This window comes from Onychostoma macrolepis, chromosome 24 (genome assembly GCF_012432095.1).
Source record: "Onychostoma macrolepis isolate SWU-2019 chromosome 24, ASM1243209v1, whole genome shotgun sequence".
NCBI classification, from domain to species: domain Eukaryota; kingdom Metazoa; phylum Chordata; class Actinopteri; order Cypriniformes; family Cyprinidae; genus Onychostoma; species Onychostoma macrolepis.
In genome coordinates this window covers 2,706,388-2,729,471 of record NC_081178.1, presented here as the reverse complement: position 1 = coordinate 2,729,471, position 23,084 = coordinate 2,706,388, and the positions used below count along the sequence as shown (strand labels likewise).

Genomic DNA, 23,084 nt, shown 5'->3' with positions numbered 1-23,084 from the left:
TAAGGGGTTGGTGTAGGTGTAAACATTAAAACAATGTAACAGGTAGAAAATTAAAAAGAGAATATTGATTTTTTTCCCCTACAATTAATTGAATACAAAATAGGCATTTGACGTATTTAAAAATATTACCCTTTCATGTTAGAATACAGTTGGTCAAATTGATCTAATATTTTTTTTTCCAGTTCATACTAGGGATTCATATCACTGTACTACCCTGAATTGTTTTTAATTCATAAAGTCAAATCTATAAGTTAGTGTACATTAATATGCATTTATAATAGGTAAAACAATAATATATAACAAATAATTTTTATTGTCACCACTAGTGTTCCGTCTCAGTACGTCGCCGACAGATGGCGTCATTACGCTGGCAACGGACTGTAGATCGTCACCTCCGGCAACGTCAGCGTGACGGCACAGTCAAAACAACCGAAACATGATGCTAGCGTCTCATACCCGCGAGTAAAATGTCGTGTTTTTAGCGATCGCCGATGAAAACGTCGGAGATTTGTCATCTTAATGTCATGATCGTGGCGGACTATGAGTTTAGTAGCGTTTCAATCGGAGTAAGGGATCAAAAAGTGATCATAAAAGCACCAGTTTCGCGACCGGTTTGCTAACGACAGGCGTCAGTCCAGCAGTCAAACCCGGTACGCGTCAAATGATCCACATTTTACATTTTTAAAATATGAAGTGTAAAGTCAAATGGGCTTCATTAAACTGATTAAAGCGCCTGTAGACGTACAGAGTGCAGATGTGTCAGTCACATGTCGTTCTATAGAGAGCTTCTCTTCTAATCACCATAAGTTTAGATTTAAGAATTATTTTTGACTCGATTTTGTTGATTCAATCTCGGTTTTGGTCAAATGACATGAGTTTTATGTTCACTGTGCTGCTGGAGGGGTTTGTGTCATCTGCCACAGCTGTCAGGGGCTGATCAGAGTCCAGATGTGTGTGTTATGTGCATTATGTAGTCTATATGTATGTAGTGTGTATTATTGTAGTCCTGATATGTCATGTGTTTTATTGAGTGTAAATTGTGTTTCTGAAGTTGATGTGTGTGTGTGTGTCCCTGCAGTGAGAGAGGTTTGCTCCAGGCAGGTATCTGGGTCCCCGGGACAGGCCGGTGCTCACCGAAGAGACGGGGAACAGGATTGGTAAGCAGGGGGGAGCGGCCACCGCAGAGCCTGTGGAGAAGATGGCAAGCAGCCCCGAGAAAAGCTCCTCCGCACTGGAGCTCAAGGAGCAGGGTAACCGGCTGTTCCTCAGCCGCAAGTACCAGGAGGCCGCCACCTGCTACAGCAAAGCCATTGTGAGTGGAGCGCCAGTTTTACAAGCACATCTGAGAGAGAAAAAAATCTTACTGAAACCAAACTTTTTTAAATTTGTGACCCTGGAGTACAAAATCAGTCTATTTGTAGCAATAGCCAACAATACATTGTATGGGTCAAAATGATCTGTTTCTCTTTATGCCAAAAATCATTAGGATATCAAGTAAAGATCATGTTCCATGAAGATATTTTGTAAATTTCCTATCATAAATATATCAAAACCTAATTTTAAGATTCCAGATTTTCAAATAGCTGTATCTCAGCCAAATATTGTCCTATCCTAACAGATCATACATCAATGCTTATTTATTCAGCTTTCAGATGATGTATAAATCTCAATTTAAAAAAAATGACTCTTATGACTGGTTTTATGGTCCAGGGTCACATTTATATGCACGTTTGAGAGGAAAAAAAATCTTTCTGACATAAAAACTTGAAAATTTGGAGGAAAAAAAAAAACTTTTGACATTTGAAAATTATGACCAGTGACATTGTATTTTGTTGAATACCATGTTTCTTTGTGTCTCTTTGTTAATGAGGAATTTGTGGATACATCTGTGTTTTAGATTTGTGGCGTAATTTAATTTATAACAATTATTTTTAATTATAAAATTCATCCTTTGGGGTAAGATGGCCCACCAGAATTGGCAAAGAAGGCCCCAAGTGGCATTTTGTTACTAGTATTACCCTATTTTTAAATTGAATACTTATTGTAATTAATAGGGTTATCGTTCAGTATTTCTATGAGTTAGATGTACATCTCAAACATACAGTATTTGCTTTTCATTAAAACCTAGGCTGATTAAATTAAATCATGTTATTTGAATATGTAAATATACATTTGCCTGTATTTAAGTCATAGACTAAATTTACCTTTCAGATAAACCTCTTTTACTGGGATTCTGCTTTGTCTGTCATCGGTTAATTTCATATCTTTTTTTTTTGTTAAAGAAATTTGTATTTTTATTCAGTAATGATGCATTAAATTGATCAAAAGTGACAGCAAAGACATTTCTAATGTTACAAAAGATTACAGCTTTATATTCACCAAAAAATGCTATTAAATATATCACAGTTTTCAAAAATCATGAAGCAGCTCAACTGTGCTCAGTTTAGATTAAATTTACATGCATGTTTGACATTCAGTAATGCGTTTAACTCATCAAGTGGAGATTGTTTGGATATTCTCAAAAAATGCACATGATTTTTCTAGGAATGATGCTGATTTCCTCTGTGTGCTGTACTGAATGTGTTTCTGCTGTGCTGTGTGTAGAATCGTAACCCATCAGTGGCCGTGTACTACACTAACAGAGCACTATGCTACGTGAAGCTGCAGCTGTACGACAAGGCACTGGCTGACTGTAAACACGCCCTCGAGCTCGACAGCCAATCAGTGAAGGCCCACTTTTTCCTGGGCCAGTGTCAGCTGGAACTGGAGAATTATGAAGAGGCCATCGGCAATCTACAGAGAGGTACACATGGAGAAAAAAAGATTTAAGAAATAAGAGTTACACATTTGAATTAGAATTTAGATTTTTTTTGGGATGCTTTTAAAGGGGTCATATAATGCGATTTCTTGTTTTCCTTTTCTTTAGTATGTTTGTGCATGTATAAGATCTGCAGAGTTACAAAGCTCAAAGTCTCCCACAAAATGATTTATTCTGTCTAAAAGAGAAAGCTGATCCAGACCGGGCTAAAATGCCTCATTTAAACACGCCCCCACATGTCTACGTCACGATGTGGAAATATTTGTGTAATGCTGCCCAAATGTGCACGCAAAGAAAGAAGGTGTGGTTTCAGTAACCGCAGTAGTGTTGATGCAGCCGTGTCAGGGAGACGCTGTGTGTTTCTATGCGAAAGCAAAAGCACTTTATTTGGGCTTCCGGAAGTAAAAGCATTTAGGAATCATTGGTTAAGATTTGTTTACAACAGAACAGCACAACCTAGATGTTCGAATTTGTGCAATGCATTTAATGGATGGCAGTTTTGTGAACCTAGTAGAGTACAAAGCTGGCTGCACGAAGGCTATTTCTAAAAAAAAAAAAGGGTCAATTCCAACTTTGCTATGACAATCTGGTGCTTCTGAATCAGCGACTGTAAGTATGTTTTCTTATTAGTTTAAGTATTTGCTATTGACTGTTTGAATGTGGAGTTTTGCGCAGCGTAGAGTAACGCGTCGTGTGTGTGAGAGAGTGGAGTCAGCTGTCTTAACCGCGGCTTGTGTGCAAACACATACGAGCTTCATCACTGTGTGTGTCACGCGACTGTGTTCCTCTCTCGTGCTTGAACTGATGGTAAAAATAACGACATTATTAACTGTCTTTATATTTACTTTGAAAGCTGAAGCTCGCGATTATGGTAAGGGGACGTTACATTTCCAACGCGTGCTTGTGGTGTTCGGCCAATCACAGTGCAATGTGTCAGCTGGCCAATCAGAGCAGACTGTGATTGTCGGAAGGAGGGGCTTTGTAGAAAACGGCGCGTTTGAGAGAGGCGGGGCATAGAGGAACTACAATAATGTACAGTATTTAAAAAATAATGTTTTTTGAACATTAAAACATGTCAACATATTCTGTTACACCAAATACACAAAATAATGATCTTTAAAAAAGCATCATATGACTCCTTTAATAGTATTTAATAGTAATAAAAGTATTTGCTCATCCTCATTGTTCCAAACCTGACTGATGTTCTTTTGTTGAACACAAATTTAATTATTCTTTTTTAATTAATGGCACTCTCTTGCTCTCTCTTTCTGTGTGTGTATGTACGGTGCTTGTCCAAAGTTTGGAAACATTACAATTTTAAATGTTTTTAATGAAGTCTCTTCTGCTCACCAAGGCTGCATTTATGTGCTCAAAAACACAGTAATAACAGTAATATTGTAAAATATTATTACAATTTAAAATAACTGTTTTCTATTTGAATATCTTCTGAAAAGTAATTTATTCCTGTGATCAAAGCTTAATTTTCAGCATCATTACTCCAGTCTCCAGAAATCATACTAATATTCTGATTCGCTGCTCAAGAAACATTTCTGATTATTATCAATGTTGAAAACAGTTATGTTGCATAACATTTAATCAGAAACCATGATATACTATCATTCAATTGCTATGTGTGTATTTGTATTTGTTTAATAGGAATTAATGTTCTTATTCAGCAAATATGCAGTAAATTGATATAAAGTGACAGTAAAAACATTTATTACAAAATATTCTATTTTAAATAAATGCTGTTCTTTTGAATTTTCTATTCATCAAAGAATCCTAAAAAAATGTTTCCACAAAATACTGAGCAGCAAAAACTGATTTTAACATTGATAATAATGATTGATCAGCAAATCAGCACCAAAATTAACAATTCAAAGCATTTTTTCTGTTTGGTGTCATTTGAAGCAGATTTGAATGTCTTGTTTTTTGTAATATCAATATCATCAATAACGCACATCATCTGTGCATCCCTAAAAACCATCATAGAAATAAAGCAGACATCAGATAGCTGCAGTGTGCTGAACTCGCTCTTTGAAATGCTTTTCAGCTTATAACCTGGCGAAGGAACAGCGGTTGAATTTTGGAGACGATATCCCAAGTGCTCTTCGCATTGCCAAGAAGAAACGCTGGAACAGCATAGAAGAGAAACGAATCAGCCAAGAAAACGAGCTGCACGCTTATCTCACCAAACTCATCCTGGCCGAGAAAGAGAGGTGACGCTCACATCAGCCGGTCATGCGGATCTGTGTACAGAATCTGTGCTGTAACATCTGTCCGTCTCTGTGCTTGTGTTTCAGAGAGCTAGACGACAGAGTCAAGCAGTCGGAGGACAGTCAGAACGGAGGCGAGATCAGCAAGATCAAATCCAAACACGTGAGACACGCATTTAAATACACAAACATCTCTGTGTGTTTGATGAAGTGATGTCATTTCCTGTGCTCTGTGCTGCTCCTGCAGGATAAATTTTTGATGGACATGGACGAGCTTTTCTCTCAAGTAGATGAAAAGAGGAAGGTATGGAGAGATCATCTCAAACGTTGTGATAAACGTCTATCATTGGTCTAAATAACTGTATATTGAGCATCGGTGTGTTTGATTGGCTGTTGTGCAGAAGCGAGAGATCCCAGATTACCTGTGTGGGAAGATCAGTTTTGAGCTGATGAGAGAGCCCTGCATTACTCCTAGCGGCATCACCTACGATCGCAAGGACATCGAGGAACATCTACAGGTGTGTGCACGATCACGATCATCTCCGTGGCACGTGTTTGGCTTCTGCAAGAATACTGCCATTTTTGAGGCGCTCAGATTTCTTCCAGGTTTTTCTTTTTTTTTTTTTTTTTTGAGTCATGTGACTTTTATGGAAGCCCATTTCCTCCATTGATTTAAAAAAAAAAAAAGGTTAATTGTGACTTTCTCACAATTCTGGCTTTTTGTCTCGCAATTGTGAGATATATAGTCAGAATTGCAGAATATAAACTTAAAATTGCAAGAAATAAAGTCAGAATTGTGAGATATAAACTCGCAATTGAGTTATAAAGTCTTGCGAGTTTATATCACACGATTCTGACTTAATTTCTCAGAATTGCAAGTTTACACCTGGCAATTCTGACTTTATAACTCGCAATTGCAAGTTCATATCTCACAATTATGAGAAAAAAGTCAGAATTGTGAGATAAAAAGTCGCAATTACCTGTTTATTTTTTATTCAGTAGTGGAAACACGCTTCCATAGACTTAATATAAACTTTTTTTCATTTAGCTGCCAAGACAATGTTCATCTTTTTCATTTAATATTTTATTTTAGTTCTATATCAGTTTTTTCTCTTTTATTTAATTTTAATTCAAGTTTTAGTAAGTTTGTTGTATGTTTAGGGTCATCTTTGTTTTTTAAAAGAATGTCTATTTAGTTTTATGTCAGTTTCAGTTATAGTAATTTTAATACTTCAACTTTTAATTTTAGTTTAGTTTTTTTCTATTTAATATATATATAATATATAATATATATATTTTTTTTCAGTTTTAAGTTAGCAAATGTTTAATCACTTTTACTTTTTTTTGTATTTTTTTTTTTAGTATTATTTCCATTTTAGTAATTTATTTGATCTTTGTTTATGTAGTAGTGATATTGTATTGCTTTGTTTCTATTAGCAAAAATGTTTTTTTTAATAGTTTGTTTTTGTTAACTAATACAAGACATTTCTAAATAGCTGTTAATGGAGAAAGATGCTGTTTGCAGGCAGATTGTGGTTGCATCATCTTTTAAAAAGGGGGTTGGACATATTAAAGGTTTTTTTTTAGACTAGTGAAGAAAACAAAAATATTATCTCTCTCTCTGTGTAGCGTGTTGGCCATTTTGACCCAGTGACCCGCAGCCCGCTGACCCAAGATCAGCTGATCCCCAATCTGGCCATGAAGGAGGTGATCGACGCTTTCATCCAGGAGAACGGCTGGGTGGAGGACTACTGAACACACACACACACACACTCGAGCGGACCGCAGCGGTTTCCTCACGCCCAATCGAATCCTCTCCTGTATGTTAATGCACTTTAATCAGTGGAGCTTTGCTGTGGAGTATCTCGCCCGCAGGAGTCACCCGACCCTCTTTCTCGCCGTCTTTCTACTGTCCTTCTTTACCAGACAGAATAATCGCCTCATCCTGCAGGTTTTGTTCGGACACTTGCTTTCAGTCGGAAACATTGGCTGATGTTTGCTGCACATGATGATGCTGTAATTTCCTCATCGAATGTTAAAATAGCAACATTATTGATGACACATCACTAATAATCATTCATGAAAGAGGAAACTCGTGCAGGTTGGTGTTTGTGTGTGTGTGTGTGTGTGTGTGTGTTTTTGAATCTGTCACTTATGAGATCTATATGCAGAATGAATGCGATTATATGCGAGTGTAAAAAGTTCTAACGTAAGTAGAATGTTTCTAAGATGCTTCTCGAGCTTTGGGTTCTAGCAAGATGCCGATTTTTTGTAACGAGCGTTAAAACATATATTCAGACATTCATCCATATAAAGGCTGCCAATCAATGAAACCGAACTGAGAATCTGTGGCATGCAGATGGCATCATCATCATTGTTATGGTGTATTATATGTTTAGTCTCACTATGTGTGTCTGCGTTAGAGCGAGAGGTAAGTGATTATTTCACACTATTGATTTTGTCTTTCCCTTTGGACCTTTGGGGAGTTTTCTGTTTCCTGTCATGAACACACACTTCCTGTTTAGCATCAGTATTTTTCAGAGAGCCCTTGTTAGCCGCTGGACGTCAAGAGTTGCCGAACTGTTTGTCCGGCTGGGTTCAAATATTCCCCAAGTGTAACGAGTTTAGGTTGGATGCATGTTCAATAAATGTTATTTTGTTTCTTTTTGTAACAAATGGCTTGAGTTGAGTCTTATTCTTTCCAGTAGCGTGAAAGTTGAGACCCTACACTAAACTAGGTGTTTGAGAAGGGCGTATGAATTTTAAACCACTAGATGTCGCTGTATTTTAAGAGACGGTTCACCCAAAAGTTTAAATTCTACCATCATTTACTAATCCTCACGTTTTCAAACCTAATGTATTGTTTTTGTGTAAAGCACAAAAGATAATTTTTAAAAATCATAATTTTTTTGAGATATTCGTTCAAATGCTGGATGCATATGTGGTGATCTGGACCAGTGACCAGCAGGGGGCAGCAAGAGACAAGCCATTACAAACATAGAAAACATAAAAGATCATAAATGTAAAACACTGATCTAAATATTTTACTGGCTAGAATTAGCTTTTTGTGAATGTAAAAAAAAAAAGGCTGGTGATTTTTAAAATGACTAATTTACTGAAAGTTCATTGGGGTGGGGATCCTTTAGCTTAATTGCTGAATGCTGCAAAGTATACACTGTAAATTATGCAAACAGCACAAACATTATGTTGTCATAATTGCCATATATATATTTTTTTTTAAATATATCAAAGACATTTGTTTTAAAATATTTTAAAACCTTTTGTTGTTGAGTGAGTGATAGTGTTTGAGCAGCTGCAGGATCAGTTCAGTCTCTGTGACTCTGACTGACGGAGGTTTTTGTACGACTCTTTATCACTGTGTGAACACCTCATCACCCTCACAATCACCATCAGAATCTGTTCTGCAATGAAAACTCTGACAGTAATAATGTCCAGCATCTTCAGTCTGGACTCCACTGATGGTCAGAGTGAAATCACTGTTAGATCCACTGCCACTGAATCTAGATGGAGTTCCTGACTCGAGCTTCTCCAGGTTTCTGTAAGTACCAGGCTAAATAATGTCCCACATAACTGTGGTAATACACATCTGTGCTGGTTTTACAGTTGATTTTGACTGTTTCTTCTGGTCGAGCTGCTGTCGTTGAGGGACTCTGAGTGACGGTGATCTGTCCTCTACACTCTGAAACACAACAAGAAGAAAATCAACTCAAAACTTTGACAATATACTTGAAGAAATGAATTGATATCAAACTTGTGCTCCACAAACCTTGAGCAAACGCTGTGAGAGTCCAGATGAAGATGATGATGAAGGTCATGTTGATGAAGATTGTTGTGTGTGTCAGTGATGAAGTGTTAAACTCACAGCACTATAAACACTCTCAGAGCACTGAAGCATCTGATCAATATGCAAACACACTCCAGATCATTTACCTGAAGACAGTAGAGACACAATTTTGCCATTTTCTCTTCAGTATCTCTGCTAATACATTTTGTATTTTCCATTTTCAGAAACAAACATTTATAATTTACTTCATGTTATTTTGGGTCAAGCTTCTCCCTCCAAACACTGTTTAATGTTTCATTCAGACTCTGATGCTCAGAGCATAAATACCTGTCGTGCAGATTTTAAATCATCCATGATACTGTATAACAGGTCAAAGGTCATCCAATAGAAAATGACCATCTAAATCTTGTTAAAGATTTCATTATAAAACAGGTAAATAGAATTAACAGAGTTTAAAATTGTGTACTGAAAATGCAACAAATGCATTTTGAGAGTGATTATGAAACAAATGGTTTCAGCCTTCATGCAATAATAATTATTTTTTAAAGCTGAACGTTTTGTGCCACTTTTTACATTAATCCATCACTAATGTTGAGAAGAGCTGATGTTGAGTCTCATATCAGTGTGTGTGTGTGTGCGTGTGTGTGTTTCTCTCTTTCTCTGCTGGAGTTTGTGTTTATTTGAGTGTGACGGAGGTTTTTGTACGACGCTTTCACTAGAATGAAGCACTGTGGTGGACTTTCGGTGGAGGAACTAAACTGACGATCAGTAAGTCTCTTCAATTCTATCGTAAAAATGTATGATAGCCTATTTTAATTTACTTAATTTTATTAAGCAAATGTTTGGCAACAGTTATTATAAATTGTTACTGAAGTTAAATAAGCATAAAGTTAGAAAGATTTATTCATGAGTTGCAACATTTCATGATGAATTTAATTGATTCATAATTTTGTCTGTATTATGTATTAATATTCCGTGATATTTCATGACATTTGTTTTTCCATTTAAATTCATATCTTTTCAATTTTGTTTCACTTTACATTAACAATTTCACATCTTATTATTGCTAACACTTAATTGCATTTTATTTAATTGTTTGAAATAGTTTGATATACTGGTATTTCATAATATAATTATGTCCATAATTCTTCATGAAGTTAACAAATAAGAGTTTTACAAAAGTTAGATAATACAAACAAACTAAATCAAATTTTGTAGGCACCATCATCAGACAAAATACATTTAGTTATTTAATTTAAAATAAAAAATTTAATGCACATTTCCATATAATTATGATTGTGAGTTTCTGATATGATCTTTTAAAAATACAATTCATATATAAATTATAATTTTTTCCCCCCTAAATATCATGAACCTGTATGTGGAAAATGTTTTTAAAATCAGTTTGAGAATAATTTAAGATGCAACTCTTTTTATAATGTTTACAGTATATCATGTTTGCTTCAGAAAACTGATTTAAATTTAGATGTATATGATACATTCTGTCGTGGTAAACATTTATTTAATAGAGATATGATGCAGGATAGTGTTAATGTGGTAAATGAATGAAGGCAGTGAGGTGAGATTACAGTAATGATTTTTCCTCCTTTATCACGTCTGAAACTATGAGCTACAGTCAGAGTCCTGGAGTGTGAATGATTGAGTTTTGTGTGTGTTTGTGTGTTTCAGCTGGTCCCGCAGTGAAGCCCTCCGTGTCTCTGCTGCCTCCCTCTTCTCTGCAGATCTCTGGAGACTCAGCCGCACTGCTCTGCCTGCTCAGCTCTTACTCTCCACAGGGGGCGCAGGTGAGCTGGACGCTGGACGGTCAGAGGTCACCGAGGGGTTCAGACCAGCGCAGAGCGAGCGGGACGGACGCTACAGCCGCAGCAGCGCCCTGAGCCTCAGCAAAGCACGCTGGGAAGACGCAGCGCTTCGCCTGCAGAGTAACACATGACGGAGCTGCTCAAGAGACCTCGTTCCTCAAGAGCTCCGAGTGCTGATGTTTCTCCAGTGAAGAGCAGCAGGATTCACAGCAGTCACGTGATTTACAGCTCAATACTCAAGCAGTCTTTCAATCTGCTGCCATTGCTGTTCATTCAATAAAGCTTCTGAACGCCTTACATTTGTGTTCGACTGCATCATTGATCAGTGTGTCCTTCCTTCACTAAAGTTTCAGCTGCTGTTGATGGATTGTAATAGTTGAGAACAGCTGCGTTTAGCAGTAAATGTGAACTGAAGCTCTTGGGGTTTGAACATGGTCTCTGGAGACGGAGCTGCTCTATTCTGAGACCATCAGAATCACTAAAGCTGTCAATGCAAATCTGATTTACACCAAACTCACAGTTTCACTGTTTGATTGGTTCAACCTCTGAACTGAACAGTTTCACTTCTGCTCATGCAGTGATGAGACAGTTATGAAGTTTGAGTGGTAGTTTCATAAGACCAGTTTAATCAGGGATACATTATGATTGTATAAGGTATGAGTGTAGTAGAATCTACAAAAACTACAACTGAGAAAATTGTTGTGTTTTTTGTTTGATTTGATATGAATTAATCTCAAAAACAGAGCATAATTAATTCAACCCGTCTGTCACAGAACAGATCTCAGTCTAATGGAGCTGATTTGACTCCTAACTCAGTTCTGAGCTCATGTGTAGTTGCTGTGTTTGTCTCTGTGTGTCAGTAGTGAGTGATAGTGTTTGAGCAGCTGCAGGATCAGTTCAGTCTCTGTGACTCTGACTGACGGAGGTTTTTGTACGACTCTTTATCACTGTGTGAACACATCACCACTGTGTAAACTCTGACAGTAATAATTTATTTAAATTTCATACCAGACTGCTGTGTGCTTCTTCATTCAGTCATCATTTTATTACAATTCAATGAATAAGTTTTGTGTTTTTCAGGCCTTTCATTGGATCAGGGCTTAAGCTCACATTTTATAAATAAACTTCACTCTGTGGAGCATAAAAACACCTGCAGATTCATGATGAAACAAGAACATGTGGCCAAACGATGAACCTCACAGATATAATGATAGATAAATGTAATTGTTTTGAAGATAAGCATGCATAATAGACATATTATTTGTCTGTTCTGATGTTTAATGGTTATTTGAGGTGTTTCTTGTATTACAGGAACATCAGTCTCGTCTGAGGACGATGAAGATCTGCTCTATTCTGAGAGGAACACAGTCACTGCGTCCTGATGAAACAAATATGAGTTTAACTCACTTCATTTGAATCTTTATTCTGTGAAATGACTCAGTTTGACTAATAGAGAGACGAGTGGATCATTTTGAAGATAAGGTCAACAAACATGTATAATAGTTCTTGGTAAAACTGTAAATTAAAATTCTTATCCTGCTTTTATCGGTTAAAGACTCCATGATAACAGTTTGATGAGCTCATGTGACAATGTTTGGCATCTTTAAACTGGAATAATGGCTACTGTTTTACGTACTATTTCAAAAACTGCATCGTCTTCTGTGAATACCGAACACTAACAACAGGAAGCTGCTCGCTGTGATTCACAGAGAATCAATCATATTGGCAGAGGTCAGAGGTCATCTCAGAGGTCAGAGGTCATCTCAGAGAGTGCTTCTATCTGAAGGCTCTGTAGACACAATCATGAATTTTACACAATATATTGTCATTTAGTGATTCTGCAAGACCACCAGCATCACACCTCCGTCTCCAGATACACATTTTTGTGTCTTTATTGCCTCTTGATTTGACTTTTTCAGTGTTATGAAAATGAATGTCTGTTAATAAAAAAAAAGTCAGACCAACTGAAGTCACTCAGATCTCACTCGTGTCTCTGATCTATAAAAGCACAAAATCTCAAAGCTGTGCAGATTCAATCAGTCCATTTGTTTCCGATATATCTTTATTCTCCCTACAGAGAGTATGAATATGAGTAAATAATAAAAACACAAGTTCAAATTGTGAGAGAAGTGAAAGACAAAAATAATAATCAAAGACCAACACAACTGTGTCTGAGTGTTTGTGGGTCTGATACAGACTCTGATGGACTTTTTGTCTTGTTTCTCTTGACTAATGCTTTGACCTCCTATGATTATTAAGAGTGAAGGATTCATTTATGTGATTTTATTTCAGATGAATGTGTGACGATGTTGTTTCAGATCCTCCTCTGAGCAGCTGCAGGATCAGTTCAGTCTCTGTGACTCTGACTGACGGAGGTTTTTGTACGACTCTTTATCACTGTGTGAACACATTTTACTGTTGATGTAGTGGAAACTCAGACAGTAATAATGTCCAGCATCTTCAGTCTGGACTCCACTGATGGTCAGAGTGAAATCAGTCTTAGATCCACTGCCACTGAATCTAGATGGAGTTCCTGACTGGAGGGTGTTTGCAGCATAAATCAGGAGTTTAGGAGCTTCTCCAGGTTTCTGTAAGTACCAGGAAAGAGGCTGAGCACTCCAACCCTGGTAAACTTCAGGACTGGTTTTACAGGAGATAGTAACTGTGTCTCCTGGTTGAACAGGTTTCACTGCAGGCGTCTGAGTGACTGTCACTCCAGCTGCTGATTCTACATCAAGAAAAGTGAATAAACATTCAGAATTCAGTATTTGTTGAAGGACAGTATTTCTAGCTCAGAAGATCAGTTAGAATAGAGTGTGTTTATCTCTTCACCTGTGAAACAGCAGCTAGTGAAGATCCAGATGAAGATGGTGATGAAGCTCATGGTTGCTGTTGGTTCAGATTCTCAGAGTTCAAACTCAGAGCTATAAAATCTCCTGAAGCTTGTGCTGCAATGCAAATCATCTCTATGTAAATCTGTGTACGGGTTACAGCAGATGATGCACGTGAAACATTACAGTGTTTAGGATCTTTTCTCATGTAATGAGTCAAAAACATTGACTCAAGTGTCTGAAGCTTCAGGTTTTTTGATGATTTAAATGGCAGCTTCATCAAGAAGTCAGTGTGAATGAGAGGGCAAAGGTCATTCCAGAGGTCACAGGTCATCAAAACTTGTTAAAATCACTTTAATCATTAAAATGCATTTACAAATACAGAATTATTTAGAAAAATCAAGATGTCTAATGAAAACGTGATCAATAAATAGCAGTGCTTGAAGTGGAAAAAAAGAAGTGCCTGAACACCCCCCATTTATTTATTTAAAATAAAAATTAAAAATGTATTAAATAAATACTTTTTAATTTCACAATGCATGTATAGTGCCTCAATCAATCAATCTATAATTAAATAAAAGTTTTCAATACAAATTAGCAGAAGTCAAGCTGCGATACCAAACAGGGCCACAGGGAGACGCCAAAGACCACTAAACCTCCTGCCTTGACCGGACTGCACTACTCTACAGATCATTCAGAATCACTAAACCTCTGACCACCGTATAATCTAAAACCTTCAGCCAGCATCACTCTTGCTTTTAAGCCAGATACATGCTGAAAATAATAATTTAATGACATCTGGACGCAAGTCACTATTCTCTCCGCAGTCTCTGATGAAATCATCCGTGTTTTCTCTGCATTAGCGCTGTTTTGAACTTTCTGTTTGAGTTTTCTTACTGGATCCTGGACTTTCCAGGAGTTTACTGGTTTAAAATGATGTGAACGCAGAAACCTGCTTCTTTTCATTTTTAAGGTATTGTTTTCGTTATAAAATACTGATTTAAATTAGTAATGAATAATCAATTATTATTCTACTATGCATACCTGCCCACTGATAAATAGAATACATTTTTATTAACTTTTATTTATATTTGTTTAGAATGAATCACTAGTGTTCATACATTAGAAGACATTTAGAGATGATCAGACTGTTTTTGTGAAAGTCACTTTAGTTCAATAATCCATGTGTGATGTTGAGTATCATATCAGTGTGTGTGTGTGTGTGTGTTTGAGTGTGTGTGTGTGTGTGTGTGTGTGTGTGTGTGTGTGTGTGTGTGTGTGTGTGTGTGTGTGTGTGTGTGTGTGTGTGTGTGTGAGAGAGAGAGTGTGTGTGTGTGTGTGTGTGTTTCTCTGCTGGAGTTTGTGTTTATTTGAGTGTGACGGAGGTTTTGTACGACTCTTTATCACTGTGTGAACACATACACCACCAGTGTTCTGCAATAAAACTCTGACAGTAATAATGTCCAGCATCTTCAGTCTGGACTCCACTGATGGTCAGAGTGAAATCACTGTTAGATCCACTGCCACTGAATCTAGATGGAGTTCCTGACTGGAGGTGTTTGCATAATAAATCAGGAGTTTAGGAGCTTCTCCAGGTTTCTGTAAGTACCAGCTAAATAACATCCCTCCCACATCTGTGCTGGTTTTACAGTTGATTTTGACTGTTTCTTCTGGTCGAGCTGCTGTCGTTGAGGGACTCTGAGTGACGGTGATCTGTCCTCTACACTCTGAAACACAACAAGAAGAAAATCAACTCAAAACTTTGACAATATACTTGAAGAAATGAATTGATATCAAACTTGTGCTCCACAAACCTTGAGCAAACGCTGTGAGAGTCCAGATGAAGATGATGATGAAGGTCATGTTGATGAAGATTGTTGTGTGTGTCAGTGATGAAGTGTTAAACTCACAGCACTATAAACACTCTCAGAGCACTGAAGCATCTGATCAATATGCAAACTACACTGATCCTGTATTTCGCTCATTAGTAGACACTGTTTGGGAGTAAACGCATTGTGACAATAAACAGCATTTGAGCTGACTGACGATTAGCGATCGTTTCAGAGCAAGTTACCAATTGTCTTAGCCCTCAAACTGGGATTCATGCCACTGAGCTTTAAGTAGCAATCTCGTCTATAACTTTTGAGAAAGGGCGCCATCCTATAAACATGTTTAGTTCAGACCCCATTTGATAATATTTGACTAATTGTCATTACAAAATAGTCTTGATCCCTTCAGTTTCCGAAGGCATCCTGTTGAACCTATTTCTAGTCCTCACTTTCTGGTAAAGTGCAAAATTATTGCTCTCTCTGAGCTTCTTTCAGGCGTCAACTCGTCGTATCGCCCTAACCAAGACATTTGTGGAAATTGTATGCTATGAAAGCAGTTGAACTCTCGTCAGGTCACATGTTGTTACTGTTTCTGACAAAATTTAACTGCCAAATCTAGCTAATGGGGTCTGCGGGTTTTCAAAGTCATTTTCTCACCTGAGGATATCACACATAAACGCGAAGTATCGCTCTGTCATCACACGAGTGTCACATGTTTTGCGGTTTGATTAGAGGCCCACTTATGTAGAATGTACTGAAGCATTGTCACCGGGGGAGGGAGACCAGCACTTTTTCCTCCATTCAGTGATAAGAGGGTGGTCATGGTCTGCTTCATTTCCTTGGTGTTCCTCACCTTCTGGTAAGGTGTCACCGTTAATGCGCATGGAATCGGCTATTCTGCGGTTGATTACTCATAGTAACTGCTGGCGAAAAAACGTCATCTTTTTGAAACATGTGTTCAGATATAAGTTTGTAGCTTTACATTAACTCTTTCCTCACAGCAAATGATAGGTAATTTTTCCTTATTCATTGAGCACAAAGTCCTGTACATAGGCATGATCTGCTTCAAGTCAATTTCTAATCCAAGGCTCAAAATCAGGTATGGTCATTTCTGATTGTGTGCCTGAGGGTTTCGTTGATTTACCGATAAAATTACTTAATTTAAGTGGACCATCTTCAGATAATTACGAATCGCATTACTGTACTTACTGCAGAAACTTTGGCGCATTTTTGTAGACACTTGGGCGGATAATCCAACAGTCCATGTGAATATTTTTGTGTTTAATAACTTTGGCGGCTAGGTGCTCGAGCGAGGTGCCGGGTTAATTTAGGGTATTTATAGAGCATATGGGCCCAGAGAACTTCAGCAGCCTAAATCGAATGTAGTACAGGAACCGGTTTTTTTACCGCCAGACAAAAGTTTCCCACCGGGAAATTTAGCAGCGGAATTTATCCGTATGCAGCTAGTTGGACAACACTGACGAGGGAGATGATCACTAAGGCTGTAGATCAAACTTAAGCAAACATTTCAGGGGGTATGAATTGATAATCTGAGCTATCGTTAATGCTTAACAATCGCGATTTAAGTGAAAGAACTTATTCTCCCCGGACAAAAGATTCTGCCCAAAAGCGGCTTCTGCTAGGGAAGCAAGGCATGCTTTTTTTTTTTTTTTTGTTGAGTTTTTTTTTTTTTGAAAAGAAGCTTTTGTTCCATTTCAGATTGATAATGAGGCTCAAACTTGGATCAAAGAGGATAATCTTTTATCAAGCTCTGCGGAGATACAACTGTTTGATTTCATACCACTGCCTGACTCTCAGTGTTTACTTGCTGCTGCTCCATGCTATCGGGTATCTATCGGTTTTTGTTTTGAACAAGTACATGCACCGGATACAACATTTATATGCGAGTAGCAACGTCTGCTTAATAAGCCCTGGTTCGATGATCTTGAGGGGTACGTTGTCATTTTAAGAAGTGTCACTAAGCTATCGATGGTTATGTTAAACATCCCTGCTGTAGTAGGGCTTCATCTTCAGCGGCACATGGTTTAAAGCTGCTTCCATGCTTATCAAGGCAGATAAACTGCCCACCAACTTTGTCTTTGCGGCATCTAAAATCTCGAAGTGGGTCATCGCAGGATATACTATCGTTGCCAAAAAGCCCTCTGAAAAATAACAAAGTAATTTAGTGCTTTCGTTTAAAAAGGCCTTTTTTGGAGCGGTCCAGGGAATAGGTCTGGGACGGGAATATAGCACTGTATGTTCTTTCAAGCTTTAGTTTATTACTCCACGGATGCTCTCACTCTGCACACGGCCAATAATAGACTTTCCGGATTAGAGCCCAAATGCTTCGGGTGTGTGAAAACTATACCTCACATACCTGCGTAGTTGAGTTTGGTGAACGGGTTCTGATGAATGAAGGGAAGTGCTCTAGAGACCCATTTTCTGGAGGTGACTTCTTCCCAGTGACCGCGACTGAAAGCGAAGTGTGTTTCTCCGCCGGATTAAACTCATGTTCAATTGGCCCTCAAACTTTCTAGTCCGCCGTTGACCTATTTGGGCAAAACTTTTCCATTTTCAGCCGCCCCAGGATTCGCTGCCCTCAACTAAACAGACTCGTAAACTCCAATCAAAACCGGAGTCGCCGCGTCTGCGTGCAAGTTAGTCCAGCCGACGATCGTGTTGCTTTCCGATGATTGTCTGATTGTGCACATCCCCTAAAAAGTTCGTGTGTGTGACACATGCCGCCCTCTAGCGATGCCCGCAAGCGGAAATGTCCTTTCGCCTTGGCAGGGACCCGCCAAGTAGTATACAAAGAGGAGCGTCATCAGCTACCGGAATTGGCCGAAACCCGGGCTGGAGGGCTCGTGAAAGTTGGGACGCACCGCCGCGCAAGACTGAGCTGCGTCGAACAAAGCCTCCATATCTTAGGTGGCCCAGGAGCCCTGCTGAGCAGTGATTCTGGTAAAGGGGGAGTAAACGGCTTTCTCCCATGAGACGGACCGCAAGGCGGTGTTCCCGTCGATAGATGGAGCAGAAGCGGGACGCCCAGCATCCTGAGTCAGGATCCAGTACCATGAAATACACCTCACGCTTCTCCAACTCGACACGGAGGGAGTGGATGGAGGGGAGGGCGGCACAATGCCGAGCTCATGCTGCGGACTTGACTTTTCCAGTGTTGACTAGTCAGCAAGCCGAGTGCCGTCTGAGTGGCAGTAAACTCTTCTGGGAACCTCGAAGCACCCTGCGCCACTAAGCCATGCGTGTGGAGGTCAGGAGTTAGGAACGCAAAAAATTCCAGGTAAAAGAGCTGGAGAAGTCCTGAGCTTACTTAATGTGATTCCAGAAAACACTTGTTAATGCATTAAAACAGTGTTTCTAAAAGACCAAACAAACATTCAATTCACGAGTTCACATTGCATGAACTGAGTAAAGGTTATTATTTATTTGTCAAATCTGAGCTCTTTAGCTGACTTGAAAATAGCTTTTTAGTGAAGAGCTTCTTGAGTAGGAAAAGGCTGTGAGGAGTCTTAATGCAAGACTAGAACTGATGGTGACTGCTTTGATTATTTGAGGTCTCGAGCTGATTGATAGATGGTATTGCTGATGATGATTACTGTGTTAATTATCTGCTGCTCCTTCAAATTTGACAAAACATCACAGTTTAATGCAGCTGCCATTATTATGTGCCAGCATCATATTAAAGATGCGCTGCAATATTTGACAACGATAAAAATGACTTATTTGCCTGTATTACTACTCAACTTTGTTACTATACCAATGTTTCATGTTATATAGAACATGATTAAACTGACCTGGAACTACCTGTGCAGTTCAAGAATTTATCAACAGAATGAATCCATTCAGACAGACATAGTATAAATATATATATTGAACATCCAATAGTATTCATGTGTATGTGAGTTTTAGGTGTATATGCATGTGTTATAATGATGAAAAGTTTGAAAATGTGCATGTGAAAATTTATACACTTTGTTTCTGATCAGATCTATTGAATGATGTCACAGGACAGATCTCAGAATGGAGCTGATTTGACTCCTAACTCAGTTCTGAGCTCATGTGTAGCTGTGTTTGTCTCTGTGTGTCAGTAGTGAGTGATAGTGTTTGAGCAGCTGCAGGATCAGTTCAGTCTCTGTGACTCTGACTGACGGAGGTTTTGTACGACTCTTTATCACTGTGTGAACACATCAACAACCACCAGAATTTGTTCTACTCTGACAGTAATAATGTCCAGCATCTTCAGTCTGGACTCCACTGATGGTCAGAGTGAAATCACTGTTAGATCCACTGCCACTGAATCTAGATGGAGTTCCTGACTGAGACGGTGTAATAAATCAGGAGTTTAGGAGCTTCTCCAGGTTTCTGTAAGTACCAGAAAACCCTCCCCAAATGCATCTGGTTTTACAGTTGATTTTGACTGTTTCTTCTGGTCGAGCTGCTGTCTGAGGGACTCTGAGTGACGGTGATCTGTCCTCTACACTCTGAAACACAACAAGAAGAAAATCAACTCAAAACTTTGACAATATACTTGAAGAAATGAATTGATATCAAACTTGTGCTCCACAAACCTTGAGCAAACGCTGTGAGAGTCCAGATGAAGATGATGATGAAGGTCATGTTGATGAAGATTGTTGTGTGTGTCAGTGATGAAGTGTTAAACTCACAGCACTATAAACACTCTCAGAGCACTGAAACATCTGATCAATATGCAAAAACTGATCATTTATGAGCCTAAACATAGTGATTTGTCAACAAGATGCTGCTTTTATGTATAAAGAAAATATAAACATGTTTCTATATCTAAAAGTATTGGATAAAGACAAAATTGCTCTGTTCTGTAGTTTAAAACTATTGATGAAAAGATGAACATGAGACAAAACTACAGAATGTCACAGTTTATTATTAGACGTTCATCATATACATGTTTTACCAAAAAAAGAATAAAGCACTTTAGAGTTCATCCCACTCATTGATGAACATAAGTATTGGGACAGAACATAATGCAGATATAAGATTAAAAGCTATTATTTAGTTGCAGATTTTGATGACATACAGCAGTGAGTCTGTGACATAGACATCACAGACTTTGGTCTTATCCTTTGAAGTATTCCAGTTTAATGCAGCCGATTCCAATTGTGCTTGTTTTGGGAGTTTTGCCTTTACTCTTTTCTTTGTATTCATGTTCAATCGATTTAAATCTGGAGATTGACTTGAATCTTAGACTTTCCATTTCTTTGCTCTTATGAACTTCAACTGAACTGATGTTTTTGTCCTGATGCAATATGAAGCACTTCCCAATAAATCTAGTACATTTTGAATATTGGTAGGCAAGATTTTTCCCCGCCCTTTCACAGCGGTGGAGACGACTTGCGGAAGCTTCTTTGGGAGCTCTACGTCGCTTAGAGTAATCCGCTCCGCCATTTAGGCGGTGGACTTCATCGCGCTGACTAGACGCGTGGACTCCAGTCCAGCGCATGCTTTTTAGCGGTGGGGTACCCGGGCTTCCCGGAAATAGCGTCCCCGGCAGCAAGAAAGTGTAGGGACGCCTGCGTCGATGAGTTCTGGGACAAGACATGGAGTGCCATCTGCGCTATCAAAGACCCGCTCCCTGCAAGCATTTTGTTCTGTGTAGCCCGTCCTGCGACTCATGTCTGACTTCACCGTAGTTGCAAATGCACAAGAGGCCGTGTGAGGGATGCGGCAGTTTGGCCAGACATGACGTGCTTCCGGAAATGGCATGAGTACATGTCGGTCTTATGAGGCAGCACATTACGTTGCCATTAGTGTGAAGGCAAAAGATCAAAGCGAACATGAATCGTTCTCTTGTCTTCAACCATGTTGTCCCAGGAGCTTTACCGAACTTACTTGCAACGAGCGTGGGTTATCCCTGGCTTCCTTCGTCATGGGAGCAAGACTGATAGCCTTTACATCCAGCACAGTCGATCCGGCTGCTTTATCATGCGGTAAAAGTTGCTCATCTGACTATCAGGCGTAAAGCTGTACCTATAGTAGGATCTTTCATGCAGGTCAAGATTTGTCCGCACATGCATGTTACCTGATAAAAAGAACATGTAGAGATGGGAAGTAAATTGGCATTGACGGCTTGTTACTTAAAATAACATAGCCCCCTGAAAGGGTCTCCATTACCTAAAAGTTAGTGTTTCAGGTTTTAACTAATGAGAGCTCATTGTTGGATTTATGGCAAAACGACTTGGACTCTATGTGTGTAGCATAAACCCTAAAATGGGACCGGACCTTTTACACCTATTTCACTGCCGTGCACCAGAGCGAAAAATTTATTGACCGTTTAGTCAGCTGATTTTTAAACTGTTTATCTTCTGCCGTGTGCTTAGAGCAGGATGAATCGCCACATTCAGTACCAAGTCATAACTAAGGACATGCAGTGCGGAAAGCGAGCTACTGACCAGATTATTGATATAGCAACGACCTGATAGCGATTTAATAGTTCATTAATATGACCGTCAGAACAAGCCTCAGCTCATTAGCGCCAATCAGATATAGTTTTACGATTAGCTAAGTAAAGATCTAAGACGTTCATTAACACCGACGTGATATAGAGTAACTTCTGAATAGGCTGATTCCGCCCGGATCACCTACGAGTTTAAGATAATCTCAGCCTCGGTGGCCACTTAAAGATAGATGTGTAACCCAGCAGTAAGCTGGCGCAAGGAATTGCTTAATGTCGCAAGTGGATCTGAGAAAGGTCTTTAAAAGGTTAACATTTGTCCATTCCGGTGAGATATTCACACTCAGAAAACTCAGAGTCCATTGAGACCCTTTGTGTATTATCCCTGAGATGATGTTTTTGACTTGCGGCAGGAAAAATTGGCTGCCACCGCCGAACTCAGAAATGGGGCCGATAGCGTCCATCTGAAGCCACTCAGGGCTTCGGGAGCACCTGATAGAGTGTTAGAGCTAGTCTCTGGAGTGATAGGCTTCGTTATCTTCAAAAGACCCCTAATATGCGAAAAGTCAATTCAGGAGTCAGAAGCTTATGTGGCCGGCAGGTAACTGGAGGCAGTTTAGGTGCTGAATCGGATGGCAGATTGAACGCGATCGACAGTCGATGATAATAAAATGACCCTTCTAGCTGGAGGCTTTCGGGCTTCATGACATAATAAAGTACTGGATAAAAGCTAGCAAAGGAATGGAGGATTCGGTACAGTCCTGGTCACGTTGGCTGAGGTGGTCTAGCCCTGATGGGGCGAAACTGTAACAGGATGGCGGAAATTACTTCGGGAACTGTCAGCTGAATCATAACTGCCGCCGACAGATTCACTTCAATTAGCCTGGAGGTAACTGGAGGAAGTGAAATTGCATGTCAGCTGCCAGAGCATGAGCACTAGCGGCCTTCATTCGTACCCAGGTGGATCATGCTTCTCAGCTCAACAGGTGCCTACTGAGGGTGGGGAAAGATAAATACCAGATCCTGATTTTCTCGTAGATCACCTCGAGAATAATGCCAAGATACTCATCCAGATGCTTGCATCGTAAGGGATAAAAAAACAACCTTACTTAGTTACGAGGTAAGAAAGGTAGTAATTCTGCAGGTGAGTCTTCAATTGGGTTTTGATACACAAAAGGTATGATCACTTAGAAAATGTACAACTGTTCCAGTACTTATGATCACATCAGACAACATGAAACTCTGTCAAATTAGCTGGTAAAACATCTATGTTGAATCACCAATAATAAAATGTGACATTCTGTGTTTTGTTCATAC

General features: G+C 39.0%; 1 protein-coding gene, 2 pseudogenes and 1 gene segment (V, D, J or C); 2 read left to right on the top strand and 2 right to left on the bottom strand.

The window, feature by feature from the left end:
• Positions 1 to 382: 382 nt before the first annotated feature.
• On the top strand, positions 383 to 7,687 carry stub1 (STIP1 homology and U-Box containing protein 1). Its single transcript, XM_058766233.1, has 8 exons — positions 383 to 650; positions 1,079 to 1,312; positions 2,605 to 2,803; positions 4,872 to 5,037; positions 5,122 to 5,197; positions 5,282 to 5,338; positions 5,436 to 5,552; positions 6,664 to 7,687. Exons 2-8 carry the CDS (start codon positions 1,199 to 1,201, stop codon positions 6,787 to 6,789), a joined length of 855 nt encoding a protein of 284 aa, XP_058622216.1. The 5' UTR covers positions 383 to 650; positions 1,079 to 1,198; the 3' UTR covers positions 6,790 to 7,687.
• Positions 7,688 to 8,126: 439 nt separating this feature from the next.
• Positions 8,127 to 9,065, bottom strand: LOC131533798 (immunoglobulin kappa variable 4-1-like; annotated as a pseudogene).
• A 1,335-nt stretch (positions 9,066 to 10,400) lies between these two features.
• LOC131532819 (Ig lambda chain C region-like) lies at positions 10,401 to 10,959 on the top strand (annotated as a pseudogene).
• A 2,030-nt stretch (positions 10,960 to 12,989) lies between these two features.
• Positions 12,990 to 13,630, bottom strand: LOC131533780 (Ig kappa chain V region K29-213-like). The segment is given in 2 exon segments: positions 12,990 to 13,390; positions 13,495 to 13,630. Coding segments are annotated over 2 exon segments (438 nt in total).
• Positions 13,631 to 23,084: the final 9,454 nt, after the last annotated feature.

Excerpts from the sequence above, each read along its gene's own strand:
- stub1 (XM_058766233.1), top strand. The coding sequence starts at position 1,199 with ATGGCAAGCAGCCCCGAGAAAAGCTCCTCCGCACTGGAGCTCAAGGAG. Across the intron at positions 5,038-5,121 it reads ATCCTGGCCGAGAAAGAGAG|AGAGCTAGACGACAGAGTCA; the intron begins GTGACGCTCACA and ends CTTGTGTTTCAG. Across the intron at positions 5,198-5,281 it reads GCAAGATCAAATCCAAACAC|GATAAATTTTTGATGGACAT; the intron begins GTGAGACACGCA and ends CTGCTCCTGCAG.